The following is a 23,750-nucleotide window of genomic DNA, read 5'->3' on the forward strand; positions in this document are numbered from 1 at the left end:
CTACCCCTAAGTCCCACATGGAATCCATCTCATCCTCCCTATTGCAATCTGGCTCTCCCTGTGAGCATGTAGAAGAGAACCACTTTGGTGCAGTGGTTAAGGTATCAGGCTAGAAACCTGAAAAACTTGAGTTCTAATCCTGCTTTAGGCACATAGAAGCTGGGTGACCTTGGGCCAGTCACACACTCTCAGTCTTAAAAAGCAGGCAAGGGCAAACCTCTTCTGGAAAAAAAATAATAAGTTGCCAAGAAAACTGCAGGGATCAGTCCAGGCAATCATCCAGAGTCAGGAATGACTCAAAAGCACCCCTGATGGGCAAGCAGGAAAGATTTGGGTTGCAAGGAACCAGCCAAGTCCTCCGAAACCCCCCTGCTCTTGAGCTACAGATTCTTCACATATGTTTTAATTATTGAGCTACAGATTCTTCACAGATGTTTTAACTATCTGCAAGCACCTCCTTAATATATCTTGCTCATCTTTATTCCTTCTTTACTCTCCTCCAGAACATCCCATTACTACTAGTAGCCATTTGCTCTGATGACTGTTGATGTATAATCATATCCAAACTGGAGAACACCTGCTATTTTTCCATCTGTGCCAGGTCTTCCTCGGCTATACTGCCTGTTCCTGTTGTGCCCTATGCTGCATGTAAAGCTTTGTGGAGTGATGGCACACATACATCCTTAGCAGGCATGGCTTATTAATCCCATTCCAAACTGTCTGATTTCCCTTCGGCTTGGTTTAGGCAGAAATATACAATATATGGTTGCATTAGTTAGAAGATCACAGTCCTAAACCTCTTCCTTTTAGAATGATTAGCATTTTGTGGAACTTCCTATGCAGAGTAAGCTCCTGCTCCATCTTGATCCTTTCTGTCCTATAGAAACAGCACCTGTGCTCCAGTTTGTCTCACTGTTGGAGGCGAATGTGGTCATCTTACCCCAAGCCTGTGCTACAGGGGACGACTGCAGGTAAGTGGGAGCATGGCAACCATAAGCTTTGTTAGACTGGGAGTTCTTTTTTGTAATATATGTTTATCTGAATTTATCAGTATAGCAAAAATACAAAACAAACCAGAACAAAGATAAGAAATAAGAAACAGAGGGGGGGGAGGGGAAGGAAGGAAGGAAGGAAGGAAGGAAGGAAGGAAGGAAGGAAGGAAGGAAGGAAAACATTTATGACCTGTCTTTTTTTCAGTCAAGTAATAATCATTTTAAAGTTTGTCCAACTCTTCATCCCTTTTTAACTTCCAAATCCTGTAATTCTCAAGTCATTTTCAACAAAACGTCCACGTACAGTTTCATCTTTCAAAAATGTCTTTATTGTTTTTTCTCTGACCAACCTGCTCAGCTTTGCTATTTTTGGAAATCCAGTTAATTTCATACTCCAGTATTCCACTGTAGGCATTTCATTGCTTTTGCAAGTTTTTGCATACATCAGACAAGGATTCTTAAAAGGTCAGATTCCTAGGAAGGAAACTGTGTCATCCAGGTAACTAAATATATCAATTTAGGATTTTTCTATGCATCTTGGTTGCCATATTACCAGTGATGAATGATGGAATCGTATTTGAGTGAATACATACAAAGCGCAGCAGGAAAACATGAAGATAAGAAAAAATGTGTGATATATCCTTTTTTTTAAAATTCCTGCAGGACTGGAAATACCACTTATCGCATTCCCATCAGCAAATTTACATCAGTTAACACAAATCTTACCTTGGAAATGAAGTAAGTAAAAACTTTTGGGAAAGCACAATTCTGGCAAAGAATATTGTAGAAAATGTAAAAGCTAAAACAGTCAATAGGAAACCAGATTGAGAAAGAGAATTCCAAAATTATACAGTTGATAAAGAAAAGATGTGATATCTGCCATCATTTCATAAATTGAGAGTACTATTCTCAATATAATTCATAGGAAAATAGTACTGGGTCATGAGGAAGATGGGGGACAGGCTTTGGTTGAGGCTTGACAATCTAATCTGGTTACTCCGTTTAAGAATCTTTATTTTCCCTCCCTCATAGGACTAGGGATTTCACAGAAAGGCAGATACTTCCTTGTGGTGATTCTTTTACCTATATTTCTATGCCACTTCTCATCTCATAATCACAGAACCATTTGCTGCAATAATCCTAAAATGGCCACAGTCAAAAATTAAAGTCTATCAGTGCTACTCTGGGAGGATGCCATGCATTTCATATCTGACATGCTAAAGATAGAAAGTTAGGATGATACAAAAGAAAATCTGTTTGTCAAAAGGGAAGGGTTTTGTAGCTCAGTGGCAGAGCACAAAAGTTTTGTCCCAAAACAACAACAACAAAAAGGTTTGGTCTCTGACATCTCCAGTTGGGCTGCTGCAAAACCTTCTTCATTTCACTCCAATATTCCATTGCAGCAGATACTGCTGATTATTTTAAGCTGCCTAGAGTAGCCCTATAGTGAGATAGGCAGCAAATGAAATACATACATACATACATACATACACGCACACACACACACATGAAAACTACTATCAGGACATAGGTCATTGAGAATTTTAGGCCAGCAGCCCCTGAAACACCACATATTGTCTAATTTGATGATAGGCCGTGTTGCTACTTTAATGCAATGCATCTCCTGTACTTTTAAAATATCATTTTGTTCCTTTGTGTATCTCACTCCACTGTGATATTTATTCATCTGTACATTTAGACCTGGAAAACCAGAGTAATTTGGATCAATGAGTCTTCATGCTATTGTTTGTTGGGTTGTAGCTAAAAACTTTTTCATAGAAAGCAAAGAGGAATTAGAGAAGTGGCTTGTCAATTATTACTTTCAGGATTTAGATTTGTTCAAAATACTTTGCAAAATGTAGCTCCATTATTCTTTGGAGCCACAAATATTTTGCTTTCTGCTGTAACACAACGAAGACTTTCAGTCTTTTCTTCCTGCCTGCAAAACAACAGCACCTCTGAAAAGACTCTGGAGAGATATTTCAAAGGAGGAAAGAAGATAAGGGAATGCATCCCAGTGCTACAGTGCATTTCTTCTTCCATTTCAAGTCCAAGCCTGGTATAATGGTATATGATTAGGAGTTGTATGTTTTTGGTGGGTGAATGTGCAGAGTGAGAAAGAGTATTTTACAGTGAAATAAGAACATGAATTCATAAGCCAATATACTGTAAATAGTGGCATTTATATTATTAAAATGCCAAGAGAAGGCTGATTTGAAAATGACCTGTTCATCCTTGTTGCTTTCTGTTTCTTTCCTTTCTTTCAGTGCTTCTTCTGCTGTATCTGGCTATCTTTGTAATCTCACATCCAATAGTCCATGTCTGCACACTGAAAATGACCTAGACAGCTTGTCTAATGCAACAGATATTCAGGTATGATTTGTTTTTTAAGAAAAAGATATCTCACAAAATATTTTATCTGCTGGATAATGTATTTGCATCTAGGCTTTTTTTGGGGGGTAGGGGGTGGGTTACATCTATAATAGAAAATAAAGTTCATACTTTCAATTTGTTGTGTACTTAGACCATCTTAGTTTTATTTGGAACAGATGTTGCCTTTATTTCTTGAAAATCACTATTTAGTAGTGTTTTTCAAAAAACTGACCATAACACCGATTCCTCCCACCTCCTTTTGTCCTCTTGTCCCTTTCAAAACAAAAGCTTAATAATTTGGGCATATAAACCCATCTGTAAATAAGCTGAACCTTGAAATGTTCATATGTTTTTATTTTCGGTTAGTTTATATATGGATAAGCCATGGATTATCCATATTTCGTAATATTTTGATTAAAAAGGGTTAACTTATCCATGGGTGGGCTTAGATGCAAGTATATATGAGTTATACAGGTACTTTTAAAAAGTATTACTGTATATGCTTGCAAATAAGCCAAATTTAGTTTTGGGGATCTGTTTGACACATAAAATTATTGGCTTATTCATAAGTACATACGGCTGACTGCTGTTCTCTAACATCAGTTTCTTGCTAAAATGGGGGAGTAGAGTGCAAAGGAGATACAATTCACCTTGACAGTCTGGGAAATGGGGCAAGAGCAACAATAGCTTTCTTTCATCCCAGGTATTGGATGTTCTTTTTTTTCTAGGGATCAACATACCGTTGGCCTGTGGTCATGATGCCATTCCAGGAATTCACTTACCACTTCCGATTAGCTAGCCCTGTGAGTATCAATGCTTGCCATGTCCTCTCTAGCATACATTTGTAAGGCATATTAAATCTTAGAGTGAAAAAAAAAATACATACAGCTAAGGCAATGAATTTGGTAACAAATCTTCTCATTAAACCGAGCACTGAGTTGCAAACTCCTGTTAAATGAGACAAATAAATGTATGAATTATATCCACATGTAGCAATGTTTACAAGGATGGTGTGAGTATATTTAAATTACCTCCTGATAAGTCCGGTATAGATAAGAAATGACTCTGTATCCATGGGAAAGAGAATGTCTAGATTTCATAGGCATGCTTATTTCATTTTAGGATTAATCTTCAGTAAATAAAAATATGTTCCTGTGCAGGGTTATTTGAGACCATTTAAGAAAACTATAAAATTTCTTACCACAGTATTGGGATTGCTATTTTTGTACCAGTGCAGTGTTTCTCAACCTGGCAACTATTAGATATGTGAACAACAACTCTCAGAATTCTCCAGCCAGCATGGAATTGAAACCTACATATTTTAAAGTTGCCAAGATTGAGAAACACTATTCTAATGCAACTACCTGTATGAGAGCACAGGAGAGACTTGAACTTTTTAGGGAACAGATTTAAATCTGGGCCTTGTTGGGGAAGTTACATTTACTGACACAATACATCAGTATAAAGGCTTCTATGCCTTGAAAACTACCTGTTTTGAAAACACACAGAAAATTACCCTTCCTTCATAAAACCGGAGAAGAGTTTTAGTGATCCAAGGGGACCTATTCAGAGTATGAGCTTACTTTTTACTTTGATTCTAAATTTGAACTCATTTACATTTCTTCCAAAAGTAGTAATAGTTTTGAGCTAATGATCCAACCAACTTTCCACGTTTGCTTCCCAGAATGTAAATTGTTTCTGTTAATGATGGCTATTCATGATTCCCTCAAGAAGATAAGAGTTCCTCTCAGTAAAAAAAAACCACCTTCATTTCCCTTGAACCTATTTTTTTCCCCATTCCCTCCTTACAGGGCCAAGCTAACTGCAGTACCCCTGTGGAGCAGATGGGCTCTCTCTTTAATGACTACTATTTCCAATTTTATTGGCTCTGTGAATGAGTCTCCGGAACACCTGCACCCTTTTGACCGAAGCAGAAAAACGATGGGCTCCAAGACTCATTTGACTGAATACTCTCTTCAAAGAACACCACGCCCTGACTAGTTGCTTCTAATCCCTTCCTTTGGGTCTGAGTTACTTTGGTTTCCTTCCTACCAGAGGGATGTTAATCTTAGAATGTCATACTTTGGGAAGGAATAGTGCCACAAGCAAAACAAGGAAGTACAAAGGCATTTTGTTTTCTTGATTTGCTGTAGGATGCTAGAATTTATCTGGCTCTTGAATACACTGGATTTTAAAATTTTAGGCTTGACCATGCTTGCGTTCAGTCTATTTGGGCATCTCAGAACTGAAAGATATGGCTTGACTGGAAACAAATCTTGGTGCCCAGAAAGTCAGTGAAGCAGCTTTCTAAGGCAACTTTCTTACCAATGATGTTAGAAGTCCTATTCTAAAATGGAAACACTGGATCTGTCTGGAAAGGAATTCAATCTAGATGTGTTGCAAGTCGTACACTGGAATTTTCAACTTTCTAGCTGGTAGTCAGATGCTTCTCTTTAAAGCTATGCTTGGCAGAAATCCTGGTGACACTGGAATTCAGGGCTGATAGGTTGTTTTCAATAGCAATAACCAATGGAAAAGTTATGGGGTTTACCTCTCTCTTCTTCTCGCATTTGTCTTACTATAACTTTGTATTTGGCAGACAACAAACCTCTTGGGCCCTGCAAAGCCATTATCAGGCAGGCTACATTTGCACCCAAAGTGCCTTCTTTTCAGGACTGGATGAAGATGCTTCTCAAGAAGATAGCTCTTTTCTTCAAATATACTTGAGAAAATAGCCTCTAATAGGCTCTACAACTGGACCACAATGCTGGTATCATAATAGCATTGACTGAAACCTTTTACATCTCATTTTCTGCCATTGCCAAAAATACATTCATCCCAAAGAGAATATGGAAAAACTTATACTATACCCTTGTGTCAGAAACCAGGAAAAGAAGGCCACCAGAAGGAATGTACCCAGTGCTAAAAATATCTACACTGATTTTTTTTTAATCCCTAAGGGATCACAGGGGTCTCTTTGAGGTAACAAAACAAAATACTCTTCTTCATTCTAGGCTTTGAATATCCTTTGTATTTCAGGTAATTTACTGTTACAAGATTTTAATTTGTTAAACCATTTCTGGGGGGTTTTCACCAAAAAGAGAAAAGAAGCAGCTGCCAACATTCAAGTCAATTATTGATTGGCTTGTGCCTCATAGGAAACCAAAGTTGAGTTCACTCTGAGTGCCAACCTGAGCCAAGATTTTAAATTAGGTGCTGGGATAAGTCAGATGTGCAAGCACAATGTCCAGGTATTAGCCTTTTGCCCTCAATTTGAAGACAAATGAGTTAGGTTGGTTCAGGCACTGGCCATTTCTTTCTAAAATGGTTAAATAAGATTTATGTAGAAGCAACAACAGTTGCATAGAGAACAAGGAGGTAATCTGATGGGGAAAGTAAGCTGCTGGTTCAGCTTTCTCAACCAGAATGAAATTACTGTATAAAGAATATATGAAAAGAAGCATTCCTGCCTTTGGCAAATTCCAGTCATCCAGCACTGCAAGCTTTTAAATTGGATTACTGTAGTTTAAAATTACTAAAGTAAACCTTGGCTATTGATATTTTTTTAAGCGTTGATATGTTTGTGAAAACATACAGTAGTGTTGCCTGCATTTCTTGGTGGAACTGCCTCATTATTAATTTATCTATTACCAGATAGGCATACTTTTAGGCTATTATCAGTGTTGCATATTTGACATTGCATTGTATATCTATGCTAAAAATCGCACTTCCCAGAGAAAAATGATAACTAAAAATAGTTTTATAAGAACACTTCTAATAAATGTATTAATATTTATGCTAACCTAGCAGTTAAAAAACATGAAAATTCAAATAGAAAAATAGGTAGCCATTTTGGTGTGGAAGGTAACAGCAATCCGTGCGCCTCAGTCAGGCTGGCCACATGACCACGGAAATGCTGGCTCCCTCAGCTACTGTAGGAAACATAGATGAGCACTGTCCCCTAGAGTCGGACACAACTGGACAGGGGAAATGTTTACCTTTAACCTGTTTTCACAAAATAATGTACTGGTCTGATTGTTCTTCAGGATGCTTTAAAGCGAGTAGTACTTATGGATGCAATATAAAATTAATTCATTGTTAATGATTGATATCTTTCTTTGGGATGCTGTATGTTGTGTGCCCAAGAATAGCTCCTCAAGAAAAACAGCAGTTGGATATTCCTATTCATTGGGAGCAGTGATGACATACACTTGATGATATAGGGAAGAGAAAACAGAAAAAATTTAGTTAGGTCCACCTCAGAGAAAACAGACATGTAAAGACTGGCATGGCTATCATTACAAGTACTTGCCACCACTTGGCACTGTTGCGCAATAAAGAATTAACATGATCAGTTTTTGTATACAGAGATCTAAGGGGCAACAGGCATGAGGTAGAAAATCTAATACATACAGTATTTAATTTGGCACTTAATTTCAGATAGATAATATTAACTCAAACTGGAATTGTAATTTATTGATGTCATTACTATAGGTTTTAAACATTGAAGATAATATATACTTTAGGTAAGGCTCTCTGGCCAAAAAAACCAAACATTTTAAACTGCAGTCCTGTACTCACCGTTCACTGATGAGTAACAGAAAGAAATGAATTTGAGTTCAGCAAACTTCCACAAGGATGCACTGCTAAGCACTGCTTATTGAAGGATTTCACTGCTTGGTGTTTCAGTGCAGAATTGAGCTTCAGTTATTATGAAGACAGCCGTTGCCTGCACTTCTCCAGGATATCCTTAATAGCATTAGCTTCTCTTGTCACCCACTGTTCTATTTTCCTCTTTCCCTCTACATTTTTTTTTCTTCTCCTCTTCCTTCTCCTCAGTGCCTTAGTTTGGACATAATTGTAACAGAGCCAGTGTAAAGGAGAATAGAGGAAAGTATTGTACATTTTAACAGGACTTGGTTGGAGTCTTTTTCCTCTATATACATACTTGTGCTCAGAATAACAAGAGTAAATGATGAAACCATAGTCCAGATAAAACCTGTCTTTTATGGTGTAAGAACTGTCATTCTAGAGGCTTGCATCAATCCTGCCACTTTTTCCATGCCAAACTCTTCCGGCTTCTCACATAGTGGAATCTTCCAATGTTATTCCAGCCCGATGGGAAGAAGTCCTGCAATGGTGCCCATTTAGTTAAAGTAATGCAAGTAGTAACTCATAGAAATGGAAGAATCCGTTGTTCCTTTTGATTCCATCTTAGCTCTAGTATGGCTCTTCTCAGCAGCAAGGTGCCAAAATACTCCCTTGTTACAAGCAGTAAGAAATCTTTAAACCCTTAGTTAAGAGCTATTCATTTAAAAACAATCTGATGAGGACATTCACATTATCCTGACTATCCCTTTGCCTACTCCTCCGTACTGATATAAATAGCTAACCCACCACTGTTTGTTATCTATCCTAATCAGGGTGAGGCAGCAAAGACAAAATGACATCAGAAATAAAATAACCAATCACTTTCTTCTCCCAGTCGATCCAATGGAATTGGAGAGAAGGTATCAGTGTTTATATATAAGTATGCATGTACGGTATATATGTATGTGTGTGTGTGTGTGTGTGTGTATTCATATACACAAGCACACATATACATATATCAAATATTTTTATTGGCAAATTCACATCAAAGTTTTTTCTGGTATGCATAATCTTTTATAACAAGTATTGCTCTTTATATTACAGGTTTCATTGTTTTAAAATGCCGTAACACTGCTTCTATAATATCTCTTTTGTCTCAAAATGCTTCAAAATATCAAGTGAGGGAGAGAGAAAAATTAGCCAAAAAATCATAGCAAATTAATAACCATCAATGCCTCAGTTATTAGCATAATCACATAAACTGGGCCTTTTGACCACACAATCTTTACTCATCTTGTCTCAGAACATTCCTTCCCATTTGCATTATTTACAGACTTCCTCAAAAGCAAAATAGTGATTAAAAACTGTATCTGTTCCTGTCTGATAGACAGGTTAAGAGATGGTGCTTCCTGCTTAGTTGGTAGCTCACCTTTCTAAGAGCTGAAATTCTAACTGTGCCGCTTTAGGAACAGGAAGAAAAAACGAGGGTGGATATGGAGCCAGCTTTTAAAGTTTGGCTGCTGTGAAGGTTAGGAATGATTTCTGAAAAGGAAAATCCATACACTTTTTGTACTTTTATTATTGTTAAAGCTTAAAGCCTGTATATAAATATTTTATGCCATCACTGTGAGCCTTAAGGAATATAAAGCACTAATTGTTTTGTTTAATTGTTTTGTTTGCTACCACAGCTTTAATCATTGTATATTGTCTACAATTTCAAAGTCATATACTTAGTGAGTACTGTTTATGTTTTATTATTATTTTAGTTTGGTGGAAAATAAGTGAAGTTGCTTTTTCTTCTACCACCTGCTTTTCCAATTTGTATTTATATTTTGTTCTTGTTTTGGAGTTCTGGTAGTCAGGATTCCTCTACATTTGTTTGCTTATCTAGAGCCTAATTCTTAAGAAATGTACCTCTATAAATAAATACCCAAGTATACTACTTTGTACCCAAGATTGGCTCATCACTTATTCTTCCACTTCAGTAGATCTTCAGTAGACACACGGTGCAATTAATTAAGGATGCAGATCAAGAAAAAAGAATTTGGTAATGCACATAATATGCTACAGGAACTATTTGGAGATGACAAAAATAATGATGTTTTAGATTAATGTTCCTATCTGAAGTTTTTATAAAAGAAATAAAGAATGCTAATGACCAGTTGTCTGCAAGAAATATAAATCCTTCATCCATTCCCCACCATCTGGTTGGTCAGAGCTGAAAAAGCTTCTTGGATGAGAAGCTAAACATCTTCAAAGAAAAACAAGAAAGTCCAGTTGCCTCTTGGAAAAAGCACATTTGGAACCATTTCCTGGATGATGGAGTAATTTCTCTCTCATACACACACTCAATTGAAATGGTCAAAGTACCTAATGTCCTCTCCTATTTTCTCCACAACCACCACCCTGCGAAGTGGGTTGGGTTGGAGAGAATGACTGACCCAAAGCCATCCAGGTGGCTTTTATGCCCAAGGGAAGCAAAGCCTAGAATTCTGGTTTCTAGGCCAATCTTTTAATCATAGCACAAATGAACTGATTCATTTATATGAGCTAAAATGTGAAACTTTCTATTTGTTAACTGCCTTTTCAAAATAAGATGCAGAAGAAAAAAATTATTTAGCAGTAACAAGATAGCCATAACATAGAGGTAAAATCAATGTTATTTGTGGACTTTGAAACTGAAGTAATGCATCTATCAAAAATATCATTAGGTGAACTACTATCTCCATGTTGTTCCCAAAAGGATCCTTCCAAGGTCAGTGAAAGGAGGATTCATATTGTTGGGGGCAGTATGCTGATTCTGTAAACAGCTTAGAGAGGGCTGCAAAGCACTATGTCTAAGTGCTAGTGCTATTGTTCATTGCAGCAAAAATAAATTTGGCAGCACCTTAAGAACCAATACCTTTGTCAAAATAGTTCACTTAATCAGGTACAGGACCACCATCAGAGCAGTGGGGCACTCTGGAATATGTAGGTTCATGTAACCCCATATGCAACTGGTTAAAGCAACAGTAGGGTTTGTAGGTAGGGAGGAATGTGGGCAGGATGACCAAGAGAGGCTAAGCAGTGAACATGAGAGACAGAGCTCAGGCAATGAACAAGGACTACCCACTCCTGATCCTGGAGCACAGAGTGGAGAGAAGGGATGAGCGCAGGCTGACCCAACTACTTGGGCGTACCCTGCCCCTCTCCACAAGGCACACCTGGGGACTGAGACTGAAGGAGATGCTGTGGGGAGAGGCATTTGTCGGGAACAAACGCTGAATTCATGGAGTGTTGTGTGCCATTGCAGACGTTGGCAGTTTCCTGGGCTTGTTTTATTTCTTGCTTCCTGGATTAACTGACTTATTCTCTTGTTCTGCTGGATTTCTTGCTTTGCAGCTGTTGTGCTTGCAGCATTGTGCTGGACTACTTGCAGCCAGAGGCTGCTGGAGGTGTGCGTGCGTGTTATCATTTTGCTCTGGGACTTGCCAGAAACATGGGAGCTTGGGGGGGAACATTTGGAGCAATAAAGGGGCAGTTTGAACTGTCAGCTGACTGTTGACTCTGTGCCATCCCCGGGTCATCACAAATTTATTCCATATATCCAAAAAATGGTACAGTGAATAGGATGCATCACTAAACCATAAAATGGTCACCTCAGTTTCTCATTCTTGGCATCTTGCCTTGAGGTCAGGTTTCAACAGCATGCCACTCGACAACCATCCGCTCCTAGGGAGCAATATCTAATTCTCCTACTGAGAATATATACAAACCCAAGGCTAAATATGGTTGACCAGCCAGTGACAAATAAATGGATCTACACTGATATCAAAAACAAAAACTCCAATGCCTCAGAGTATAGCACAACATTCAGCTTATCACAGATTCAGCTTTATTGATCTGACGTTAGAATTCTCTCATGTTAGAATTATAGTCCAGAACTGTGATAAGCCGCATTGTTCAATAAAAAAGTAAAAAGGAGGTGCAGAAAGGCTTCTGGAACCTGAAAGGAAGAAAAACAAAAACAAAATTGAATCATACTATTTCTTACTGCTTTCCATGTCACTACACTGCATGCACATTTATTAGGCAAGTAAGTATTTTGACCCTATCATTTTAATGCATATTTTCCACCTCCAAGCTGTATAAACCTGAATGCTTATGGGATATAAGCAGATCAGGTGATATGTATTTGTGTATTGAGGGAGGGTGTGGCCTAAGGAGATCAACACCCTATATCAAGGTGTGCATAATTATTAGACAGTTGCTTTTCCTCAAGCAAAAAAGTGATTTAACTGACTCTGAAAAATCAAAAATGGTAAAAAGTCTTTCAGAGGGATGCAGCACTCTTGAAATTGGGGTGCGACCACAGAACCATCAAACATTTTGCTGCAAATGGTTTGCAAGAAACATGTTGAGAAAAAAAAAAGATGCACATTAACTGCCAAAGATTTGAGAATAGCAGTTACCACAGAAACATTTCCAATTGTTTGATACTATAAGGAAGTAAATTTAGGTTAGATATTTGGAGGGAATTCCTGATGCTAACAGCTGTCAGTGGAATAAGCTATCTCTGGAAGAGGTATACTGTATATTCCTCTTCACTGAGAGCCCCAGTAGCAATCTTCCAAATGATTTAGCAAATCTTGTACTGAGCTGCCTTCTAATTCCAATTCTATGAAATATTGACTGTACATACTTTTCAGTGAAGCAAATTCTTTGGTAATATACTGATATCTTCTGCAAAAGCATTTTAAAACTTGTTTTTGTATAATTAAAGTATATGTGGAATAAGTGGTATTTCTAAAAGCTATATGTTGTTTCTAATGGCTGCCTCTAAAATGTATACATACCAGCATTTATGTTAAAACTTCATTAACATTATTCATTTTGCTTTTATTTTTTTAAAAAATGTTACCCAGTTGAAAATAATGTATATTGTTGGGTTGTTTTTAAACATTTCAAGCTTTCTTATTGTTAATTTGAAATTTAATATTCTCATACTAACAGTGTAAGCCACGGATGTCAAATTTGTGGTGTCACGTTTGTCATGTGATGTATCACGACTTTTTTTTCCCTTTACGAAGCTGGGGTGGCTGTGACCTGTGCATGATGCATCCAACCCTCAGGCTGCAAGTTTGACACCCCTTGTGTAAGCCTACAAACATCTATTCAAAATTAAGTCTTTTTGAAAACTCAGGAGACCATGGCTAGATAAAAAGTAAAGGACTGTTCTTGATACTTATTTTTGGATGCTGGAAGTTTTTTAGTTTTATCCCTGTATTTTAGTTCATTTTTGTCTGCTGGAATATGTTTAGCATTACAGGTAGTTCTTATGACTTTTCAACCCTAACTGGGACTATAATTTCTATTGCTAAGCAAAGTGATTAAATGTGTCATGCATAGTTTTACATCAGAGTTGTTAAGCGAATGACTTGGGTTGTTAAAATGAATCATTGACTTTTCCCATTGACTTTGCTTCTTGAAAGCTGGCTGGGAAGATCACAAATTAAGATCATATAACCTCTAGATCAGTGGTTCCCAAAGTGGGCGGTACCACCCCTGGGGGAGGGTGGGATGACTTAAGGGGGCGCTAAGAGGCAAGAGGGGCGGCAAAGGAGTGCTGGAGTTGGGCCCCTCGCAGGGTGCAATTCAGCTCCCCCCCCCACTTTCATGGCTTGCTGGTGGCCAAGAGGAAGGTGAGCAAGGGCTGACCTGTTGCCGCTTGGGTCCCGCCTGGATTCTCCACAGCTGCTGGGCCTTGCCTGCTCGGGGCATGGAGGGGGGCAACCAGGGAACACAGTGCTATGCCTCCCAGCCCTTCCCTCTGCCCCCTACCAGCCTGTGTGCTTTGGCTGAATGCAGGCCATCGCTGTGAGAATGATGGAAGCCTCGTGAGAGCGGATCTTCCACCCATGGAGCTTGCATAGTGGTGGCTCACACTCAGCTAAAATGCTCAGGGGGTGGCTGGCAGAGGGCCAATGCAGGCAGCATAAGCCTTGTCCTTCCTGGTTGCCTCCCGCAATCCCCCTCATCAGCCATGACCCGTGAGCCCCAGCAGCTGACGAGATGCAGGCTGGCAGGGAGACGAGAAATGAGAGGTCTGCCCTGACTGGTGAGCCAGTTACGGTGGGTTCACCTTTCCTGCAGTTCACTTCTCCCGCAGCTCCTGTGGTGGGCAAGGCTGCAGCCTCGCTTGAAGTTCCCAGCCCTTTCCCCAAAAGAGGGAGGAGTGGAAGTCCCACCCGCGGCCCCTTTGTTGGACCAGGAAGGCTTGCCTGCCGGCTTTTCCGGGAAACGTGGGACCGGGCGTGAACAGAAAATTGCGCCCGGTCCCTGGGACTCTGGGTGGCTCATCATGAGCGACGCTGCCGGGTGACCTTGTTGGAAGTGTGTGTGTGTGTGTGTGTGTGTGTGTTTCAGGTGGGTCTGCTAGCTTAGGAGGAGAGAGCGAAGGAGGAAGGGAAGGGGTAGAGAGAGAGAGAGAGAGAGAGAGAGAGAGAAAAGAAAGAAAAGAAAGGAAGGAAGGAAGGAAGGAAGGAAGGAAGGAAGGAAGGAAGGAAGGGAGGGGGAAGAGAAAGGAAGAAAAGGGATAGACAAAGAAATGGGAGGATGGAAGGAAGGAAAAGAGAAAGGAGGGAGGAGAAAGTGAATGGGATATATGGAGGGAGGGAGGGAGAGGGAGGGAAGAAAAAAGAAAAAGAGAAAAGGGAAAGAAAGAAAAAGGGAGAGAAAGGAAGAGAAAGAAAACAGATAGACAAAGAAACTGGAGGATGGATGGAAGGGACAGAAAGAGAAAGAAAGAACAAAGAAAAAGAAAGGGAGGGAGGAGAAAGTGAATGAGATATCTAGTCCAACCACCTGCTCCAGCAGGGTTAGAAGGGAGAGTTTGTGTCTGCGTGTGTGCACATGGAAGTCAAAACTCCAAAAACAGGTCAAGCAGTGCTGGGGAGGTCAGTCATAAATTAGAACACTTGCTAAGTAACTGGCCATTAAGCGAGGACCACTTGTATTTGGTTTGCCAGTCACATGGTCACCTGGCCATGCCCAAGTCGCATGGCCACTGGGTGACGCCCATCCAGTCATGTGACCACCAAGACACACCCACAAATTAGGTCGGTTTTTAAGAAATTTGAATCCCATCCCAGGTGGGGGGCACTGAGGATGAGTTTGTAGCATCAAGGGGGCGGTGGACTGAAACAATTTGGGAAGCACTGCTCTAGATGCTACAATTATCATAAATACATGCTGCCTGCCAATTTTGATATGACCATGTGATAGTTGTAAATATGAAGACCAGTTGTAAATCATTTTATCAGTGTTGCTGTAATTTCACATGGCCACTAAATGAATGGGTGTAAGTCGAGGACTATTTGTATTTACACTGCATCTTTAAATATACTCTTTAAAAGTTTTACTCTTTAAATATACTCTTTAAAAATTTGCTCTATACACTTATTAACCAGATCCTTATTGTCAGAAGGCCCCAGCATAGCATTTAACATGTCTCACCTGAAATAGCTCCAAACTACTGTCACACATAGATCCCAACCCACAGCAATAAGAAGAGAACTCCAAAGCCCATGAAGAGTGATGCTACTAGAGAGATGAGTAGTTCTTTGTAAATGTCCCGGGTATACTTGGTGGATGTCACTTCATAACTGAGATAATTATTAAAGATATAACCAGACAGGTTTACAGAAAACATATCAATGCAAATTGGAAAAAAAACCACCACTTGTATCCCATAAATAATGGAATGACAATTGTACAGATCATCTATCTTTAACATAGCTCATAATACAGAAATTAAGCAGACAATCCTTTCCTTGCCAAAAATAGAGGAGAAACTAATACATCACTTTCTTCAGTTAGGTTAAACAGAATGGAATAAATTGAAGGAACAGAAGCAGTTTAGGAACTATTCTCAGCTTCAGTTATTATGGTAGCCATTAAGTAACAAAACTGTTAGAAATATTTATCACATCCATGCTATCTTGCAAGCATTTGATGAAGTCAAGTTTTCTTTATCAAAATTTCACAATTCTCATTATCCAAGTTTAAATGTTCATTTTTTTCATTGTTTTTTACTACTTAGAACTGCTTTCCAACCCTTGAGAAACAATCACATTTCTAATGTTTCATAATAATACTTGTAATACAATTTTAAACTGAGCATGCGGCACAAATCCTGAATGTAATGTTTGTTGTTTCAAACTGTATGAAATAATTTTTTGTCTATTGGTAATTGAGTATCTCCACTCCTGGCATAAAAGCATGTTATGATGCTATAAAGTATTTATATTCCGCAAAAGTAGTAATAATCATATTTCTGTGCTTAAAAGAACATGAAAACACGTGACCTACATTTATGAGATCCTAATATTGAATCATCCAGGTGCTTTCTGGCAAACCAGAAATTTCCATGAATTTCATTTTTATCTAAGTGCTTTTCTAATGATGGAATCATCATCACCAATTTTAGCCAAGAGGAGATTCTTTGAATCCTGGTATATATTATACTTAAGAGTTGTGACTTCCCGAGTTATATTATGCTGTACCTTGAAATTATTCTGCATGATACTCTGCCTTCTGAAAATTATTTCAAATCTTCTTCATTTCAGGATTATATCACCATCAGTTGATGGAAATCTAGTATTAAGAACTTACTTCTAGTAGAACATGACATACCTCTAAAACAGGGGTCACCAACCTGTGAGCTGTGGATAATCGCTATTGGGCCACATCAATGGCTACCTGGTGCATGCACCTCTAGGTGCATGCACAGCCCCAGTCACGTGCGCCTCATCATGGGTGCTTGTGGCCCCACTCGCACAAGTTTCATCACGGATGCTTGTTGGCACGACTTGTGCAAGCTTTGCAACGAACCTCGTGGGTGCTGCACATGCAGTTGCCCCTCCAACAAAATCATCCCCTCCTTCTCCCCACCCCCTGCTCCAGACCAGCAACCCAGAAAGGTTGGGGAACTCTGCTCTAGACTCTACAACGGAAGCTCCTTACAATGATGGAAGCCAAAGAATGTAAGAATAATAAAGCACAGATGTCTGAATCAGCCCTTACTATTTAATAAAATATTTAAGGAACAGACTTTAATTATCCTTCTAACTGAATTGACTGAACTAGGGAGGTGATACTTTTTCCAATTGATATATTGCTTGTTTGATTACTCTGTTGATGAAATATAGATTTCTTTTGCTTCTTCACTCTCTATAAATCACTACATCTTAATACTCAATAGCAAAATATACAATAGGAAGAGTAAAATCCTGATAACCTTAAGACTTTTTTTTACTGCATTTGACAAGGAGTCTTCAAACTTGGCAACTTTAAGACTTGTGGACTTCAACTCCCAGAATTCCTCAGCTAGCTATGCTGGGTGGGGAATTTTGGGAATTGAAGTCCACAAATCTTAAAGTTGCCAAGTTGGAGACCCCTGGTCAACAGCAAAAATCTATGGTATTGATTTTATTTACAGACTAAATAAAGATATGGTGCTTTCCACAGGACTGCTGACCACCTTATATATTTTCATATAACCAAAATATATCTCTGCAATTATAAGGATACACAAAGAACCAAGCTGTGAAGAACATGCCAATGGCCAGGAGCACCACAGTGAGATGTGGAAACACAGCCGGATTCACCGGACTGGTGTATCTGCTCATTGTTTCAAGTTCCTGAAATAAAGAAAAATAGGGGGTGGGAAGTGAGACAAGAAAAAGAATATAAGATTACGAAAATTTAACTATTTTTTAAAAATATATATCTTATTGAGAGAACTGCAGCATGAGACAAAGGAACTATTTCCTCCCCTGCCCCTCATGGATGTTGAGAAGAATGGACACAATAGCCAGTGAAGCTGGTCTAGAAAACAGGAGGCTGTGAGAGTTAGGATTCCCTCTCCTCGACATGAAAGCCGGCTAGGTGGCTTTGGGCCAGTCATTCTCAGCCCAATCTACCTCATAGGGTTTGTGTTGGGGGGAAATAGGGGGTGGGAGCATTAGGTACGTTTGTAACACCTTGAATTATATATTAAAAAATGAGGATAGATGGTAGGGAGGGAGGTAGATGGGTGGGGGAGGGAGGAAGGATGATGGAAGGATAGATAGACAGACAGACAAACAGAGGAAGAGGGGGGAGAGAGATAACTACAACAATCCATTATCCGTTGATGCCCCTACCACGACTTCTCCCCGCCTTTTCCTTATCTTGAAGCCTGCCAGCGCTCAGCTTGAGCCTCTGGGCCTTCATACACCCCCATCCCTCTCTCCACGGGAACGTAAAGGAAGGTCCATGGGAGGTCCAGCTTCTGCGTGAGAGCCTCTTTCTGTCTTTTGCAAAAAGAGCCAACACCATTAACATTCCTCTAAAGGACCCCTCGAAAAGCTTTCTCGTGGTTACAGGCGCCCCGGAGCTGGGTCCGCCAATCACCAACGGCCGCAGCCGGAAAAACGCCGCCATGCAAAAAGCAGCCGCCGACGGCCCCTTTCCCCACCACTTACCATGGCTGCGTTGGCGGCGGCTCCCGTCACGGAAGGACACGTCCGTCCTTTCCTGCCATCCTCGCTCCGCCCTTCCGTCTCCGGAGCCCTGTCTCTCTGGCTCTCCGGCCCAAAGCTTGCTGGGAGTTGAAGTCCGCTTGGCCCCTCTAATGGTAGGGGAGCGCACAAAGCTGTCGTCAGAACTACACCTCCCAGAGATCACTGCGCGGTCGCGTCTCTTGCGGCCCTCAGCGCGGGATTTAGAGGGCGCGAAGAGAGAGGAGTGTCGGAGCGCCGGGTTGGCGAGAGAGACGCGGTTTAGTTCCCGCGCGGCGGACGGAGGAGGTGTGCCAGACAAAGGCGGTGGAGCCTGCTGGTGCGCTCGTGGGTAGAGGAAAAGCGCGGGACTGCTTGTGCTCTCGGCCAGGTAGCGTGGTGGGTGTTAACACTTATTATTGCTGTCACTCCGGTTGGGTTTTCTAATTGCGGCGTGGGATGGTGGAATTGCAAATGTGTGAACAGCCATTCATTAATTAGGAGGCCAAAGGCTTACCATTGGATGAGCAACTAAGTACTTGGCATCAGTACGTGATTTAGTTCTTTGAAATATCCCCTAAGATTATTAATCTATGTCAGTGGTTCCCAAACTTTTTCGGTCCACTGCCCCCTTGGTGCTACAAACTCATCCTCAATGCCCCCCACCCAGGGGCGGGATTCCAATTGCTGTGGCTGTGGCCAGGGTTGCCATTCGGCCAAATTATTTTTTGGTCATGGTGACGCGCATGTGCGAGGGAAGGAGAGCGCCAGAGGACGCGCTTGTCCTCCTTTTGCTCATGGTGAGGCGCATGCGTAAGGGAAGGAGAGCTCGGGATGGGTGGGGAAGCCGAGGGGCGTAGCGTTGGTGGTCCTCACTTAATGACCGGTTGTTTAGCAAGTGTTCTCATTTATGACTGGCCTCCCCAGAGCTACTTGACCAGTTTTTTGGAATTTTGACAGCTTTAGATCAGGGGTCTAAATCCCACCCCTGCTTGTGTGTGTGTGAGAGAGGAAGAGAGAGAGGTTGGATCAGATATCTCTCTCTCTCTCTCTCTCTCTCTCTCTCTCTCTCTCTCCTCAAACGCCCCCCTGCCACCTCTTAGCATCCCCAAGGGAGCCAGCAGAGGGGGGCTAAGAGGCAGCAGGGGGGCGTTCGAGCTGCCGGCCGGCCCTGCAGTTTCACCCATTGAGTAGTACTGCTCCGGAGCCGGCGCCTCCAATGCGGAAGCGGTGGCACGTTACATGCTGCCATGGCTGCGTTTGATGCGCCGCCCCCCTGCTGCCTCTTAGCGCCCTTCTGCTGTCCCCCTTGGGGATGCTAAGAGGTGGCAGGGGGGCATTCGAGGCGCTGGCCCTGCAGTTTCACCCATTGACTAGCACTGCTCCGGAGCTGGCGCCTCCAATGCTGAAGGGGTGGCACATTACATGCCGCCATGGCTGCGTTCAACGCGCTGCCCCCTGCCGCCTCTTAGCACCCTTCTGCTGGCCCCCTTGGGGATGCTAGGAGGTGGCAGGGAGGCGTTTGAGGCGCCGGCCCTGCAGGTTCACCCATTGACTGTAGCACTGCTCCGGAGCCGGCGCTTCAATGGGCGAACCTGCAGGGCTTGCTGGCTCCTCAAACTGCCGCCTCTTAGCGCCCCTCTGCCGGCCCCCTTGGGGACACTAAGAGGTGGCAGGGGGACGGTGCATTGAACACTGCCGCAGCGGCACATAATGTGCCACCGCTTCCACATTGGAGGCGCTGGCTCCGGAGCGGTGCTACAGTCAATGGGTGAACCTGCAGGACCAGCACCTCGAATGCCTCCCTGCCGCTTCTTAGTGTCCCCAAGGGGGCCGGCAGAGGGGTGCTAATAGGCGGCAGGGGGGCGGTGCATCAAACGCGGCCGTGGCGATACGTAATGTGCCACCGCTTCCACATTGGAGGCGCCAGCTCTGGAGCAGTGCTACAGTCAATGAGTGAACCTGCAGGGCTGGCTCCTCAAATGCCCCCCTGCCAGCCCCCTTGCTTCTTAGTGCCCCCCTAAGGCATCCCACCGCCCCCCAGGGGTCAGTACCGCTCACTTTGGGAACCACTGATCTATGTCATATTGATAAAAGATTTATTATCAGTACACTGAGAAAAGAATGTGTCGTATTCCATTACTGACTTGCTTGTTGTCATTTAAATGTTTATCTGTTACTTTACTTCCTAGGTTTTCTCCTGTATTATATTGCCTTAGATTTATCAATTGACCAGTCGAGATGGGAATCCATGGTTTGGCCAAGCTGATTGCAGATATGGCTCCTGCTGCCATTCGAGAAAATGACATCAAGAGTTACTTTGGGCGGAGAGTGGCCATTGATGCCTCTATGAGTATTTACCAATTCCTAATTGCTGTACGGCAAGGAGCTGACATGCTGCAGAATGAAGAAGGTGAGACTACAAGCCACCTGATGGGTATGTTCTACCGCACTATCCGCATGGTGGAAAATGGCATCAAGCCTGTCTATGTCTTTGATGGCAAACCTCCCCAGTTGAAATCAGGCGAATTGGCTAAGCGTACTGAGCGGCGGACTGAAGCAGAAAAGCAGCTTCAAGAGGCCAAAGAAATGGGTGAGGAGGAAAACATAGAGAAGTTCAGCAAAAGGTTAGTTAAAGTGACTAAGCAGCATAATGATGAGTGTAAAAAACTTCTGACCTTGATGGGTATCCCATATGTAGATGCCCCTGGTGAAGCTGAAGCTAGCTGTGCTGCGCTGGTGAAAGGAAACAAGGTCTACGCAGCTGCTACTGAGGATATGGATTGCTTGACCTTTGGCAGCCCTGTGCTAATGCGACATCTTACTGCGAGTGAGGCAAAGAAACTGCCCATTCAGGAATTTCATCTAAACCGTATCCTCCAGGATATGAGCTTGAGCCTGAAAGAATTTGTGGACTTGTGTATATTACTAGGTTGTGATTACTGTGAAAGCATCCGTGGAATTGGACCCAAGCGTGCAGTGGAACTCATCAGGCAGCACAAAAACATAGAGAAGATTATTCAGCAACTAGATGCTAAGAAGTATCCCGTGCCTGAGAATTGGCTGCATAAGGAGGCCCAAAAACTCTTCTTGGAGCCTGAAGTTGTAAACCCAGAAGAAGTGGAGCTGAAGTGGAATGAGCCTGATGAGGAAGGGCTTGTTAGCTTCATGTGTGGAGAGAAACAATTCAATGAAGAAAGAATTCGTAATGGGATCAAGAGATTAAACAAGAGCCGACAAGGAAGCACTCAGGGCCGGCTGGATGATTTTTTCAAAGTGACTGGTTCCATTACTTCAGCTAAGCGTAAGGAGTCAGAACCTAAGGGTTCAGCCAAAAAGAAGGCCAAGAGTAGTGGTTCAGCAACATCAAAATTTAAGAAAGGGAAATAAAGTTCTAGAATAATAAAGTTCTATCTAGAACAATGCCAATTCTTCAGCACTCCACCTTTCCTTAGACAAAATATATTAAGCAGTAAATTCAGGGTCTTTTCTGTAACATACAGTTGTTTTAGGATACTCAAAAAGTGAAACAATTTGTTGGCAGCCAATTAACAAACAATACTGTTGTATTTAAAAGATGATTGGGAAACTGCTAATCAATGCTATCCAAATATTCTGGTTTAGGGACTCATAGCTTGTCATATATCTCCTGTCATCTTGAGTGTTGTGAAATCTTAGTCATGCCGTGTATTGTGTTTAATCTGTTATTAACAATAGTGTGATGAAGTAGCTTAATTTTGAGTTGCAGATTTCATTATATGTTGGCAATCTGCTAAATGTACATAAAATAAATAAAAATAAAATTTTATAAGATTGCAATAGTGTTAATAGAAATATCTGCTTTACATTTTACAGTTGCTATTCAATAATCTATTCACTTAAATACTTATCAGATGGAATAGCTGTAGAGGTGACGCATTAGCTTCTCATTCAGCCTTGTTTATTGTCTTTGGCCAAAAAAGATTTTTGTCTTCAATGACAATTGTTTTAAAAGTTGACTATCTGAGGATTAAAAAGCAATACTAGTTGAAAAATTTCAGTAACGATAACATGGCAGTGGGTAAAAAAAGTGAAATGAAGTCAGAACCTTAAGAAAGTTTTATGCATACTTTTACAGTACAATTGAAATTTTCGTAACTGGTTTTAGCATTTGATTTATAACGTTTAACCCTGCCAGGGGGAGGGGGAGGGAAATTTTGTTTTAGAAAAATAAGAAAGCCATTTTAATTTTTTTAAAGTATATAATAAATCTCCATTTTCATTACTACCTCTTGTTTTATATTATGCTTAAACAAATGTACTTTTAATGTTATTTTATGCTTAACAAAATGTTCTGTTTAACAAACTTTTTAAAAAATTCATGAGACATAACCTTATCATTCAAGAACAAAACTGTAAATTTACATTTCTCTTGATGGAAAAAGGGCTTGAGTTGAATTCAGATAAAAATTATAAGTAAGGATTTCAGGATTAGATATTACTTAAATTAGGATTTATTGTACAATGTCAAGACATAGTTTTAAATTGAATCTAAAAGAATTGTTTGCATGGTTGTATGCAGGTGCTAAAGCATAGTGAGGCAAAAGAAATCCTATTTTAATGAGAACACATGAAATCCAATCAAAATCACATATTCTAGATGTATTGCCAAACCATTTTGGGTAACCTATGATTTAGCATAAAATTTGGAAAAAGCAAAATCTGGAGAGGCCCTAGAATCATTTTATGGAGTGAAGAGGGCAAAGTAAGCTATCTCGTCCAACTCCTCTGCCTTAGGAGTCTTGTCATTTGTGGGGCAGCTCTACCATAGGTTTACTACTTCTGACGAGATTTCCGTCTACCTTTAATAGACCTTTCTTTGCTTCTCATAGCTAGTAGGTGCAGATGAACTGGAGAAAACATTCAGTCTCAATTGAAGCCTATCTGTGCATTATGTTTTACATGCTGCAATCCTCCATTGTTCTCGAGCTGTAACAATAGGTTTCTTTCAACACAGCTTCAATGGATGGAGCAAATCGTGAGCTTGTCCCTCTTGCCATTTCTTTAAAATACATTAGAAGCCTAATATTTCTATGCCGTTCTTCTTTCTAGAGAAATTTATTTTACAATATAATAATCCCCCTCCAAAAAAAATCTTTAAAAAATAAATCACTGAGTCAAAAAAAAGTTTAAAAAAATATTATAAGACTAAGCCAGTTTTTAGCTTGGTTTCTTCATAAAGAAGGAACTACTGAGTATAAGTATCAACTATTACAGTATATATAAATTGCTGAGA

General features: G+C 40.8%; 3 protein-coding genes across 8 annotated transcripts in view; 2 read left to right on the top strand and 1 right to left on the bottom strand.

Annotated features, from left to right (window-relative positions):
- Positions 1 to 9,909, top strand: part of MYRF (myelin regulatory factor) — a 109,530-nt gene extending 99,621 nt beyond the window's left edge. For all 5 annotated transcript variants that reach the window (XM_087920849.1, XM_087920852.1, XM_087920851.1 and 2 more), the window contains 5 exons: positions 884 to 971; positions 1,656 to 1,730; positions 3,260 to 3,365; positions 4,094 to 4,168; positions 5,177 to 9,909. In XM_087920849.1, the coding sequence (XP_087776975.1) occupies positions 884 to 971; positions 1,656 to 1,730; positions 3,260 to 3,365; positions 4,094 to 4,168; positions 5,177 to 5,263 (431 nt within the window). In that variant the 3' untranslated portion in view covers positions 5,264 to 9,909. The remainder of the gene's footprint in view (positions 1 to 883; positions 972 to 1,655; positions 1,731 to 3,259; positions 3,366 to 4,093; positions 4,169 to 5,176) is intronic.
- Positions 9,910 to 11,809: 1,900 nt separating this feature from the next.
- TMEM258 (transmembrane protein 258) lies at positions 11,810 to 18,592 on the bottom strand. Its single transcript, XM_026720097.2, has 4 exons — positions 18,461 to 18,592; positions 17,526 to 17,635; positions 15,450 to 15,598; positions 11,810 to 11,940 (listed from the first exon to the last, which is right to left on the bottom strand). The coding sequence occupies exons 1-3, from the start codon at positions 18,461 to 18,463 to the stop codon at positions 15,472 to 15,474; spliced, it is 240 nt and encodes a 79-aa protein (XP_026575882.1). The 5' UTR covers positions 18,464 to 18,592; the 3' UTR covers positions 11,810 to 11,940; positions 15,450 to 15,471.
- On the top strand, positions 18,589 to 22,736 carry FEN1 (flap structure-specific endonuclease 1). Of its 2 annotated transcripts, none has more exons than XM_026720096.2 (2): positions 18,589 to 18,874; positions 20,668 to 22,736. In XM_026720096.2, the coding sequence occupies exon 2, from the start codon at positions 20,717 to 20,719 to the stop codon at positions 21,863 to 21,865; it is 1,149 nt and encodes a 382-aa protein (XP_026575881.1). In that variant the 5' UTR covers positions 18,589 to 18,874; positions 20,668 to 20,716; the 3' UTR covers positions 21,866 to 22,736. The 2 variants fall into 2 exon arrangements, with proteins under 2 accessions (XP_026575881.1, XP_026575880.1); XM_026720095.2 differs by having other exon boundaries at positions 18,661 to 18,866.
- The last annotated feature ends 1,014 nt before the right edge of the window (positions 22,737 to 23,750 follow it).

The sequence above is a fragment of the Pseudonaja textilis genome, chromosome 1 (assembly GCF_049901715.1).
Source record: "Pseudonaja textilis isolate UNSWEBS1 chromosome 1, rPseTex1.2, whole genome shotgun sequence".
Taxonomy (NCBI): domain Eukaryota; kingdom Metazoa; phylum Chordata; class Lepidosauria; order Squamata; family Elapidae; genus Pseudonaja; species Pseudonaja textilis.

Excerpts from the sequence above, each read along its gene's own strand:
- TMEM258 (XM_026720097.2), bottom strand. Across the intron at positions 15,599-17,525 it reads TTCACAGCTTGGTTCTTTGT|TTATGAAGTGACATCCACCA; the intron begins GTATCCTTATAA and ends TAATTATCTCAG.
- FEN1 (XM_026720096.2), top strand. The coding sequence starts at position 20,717 with ATGGGAATCCATGGTTTGGCCAAGCTGATTGCAGATATGGCTCCTGCT.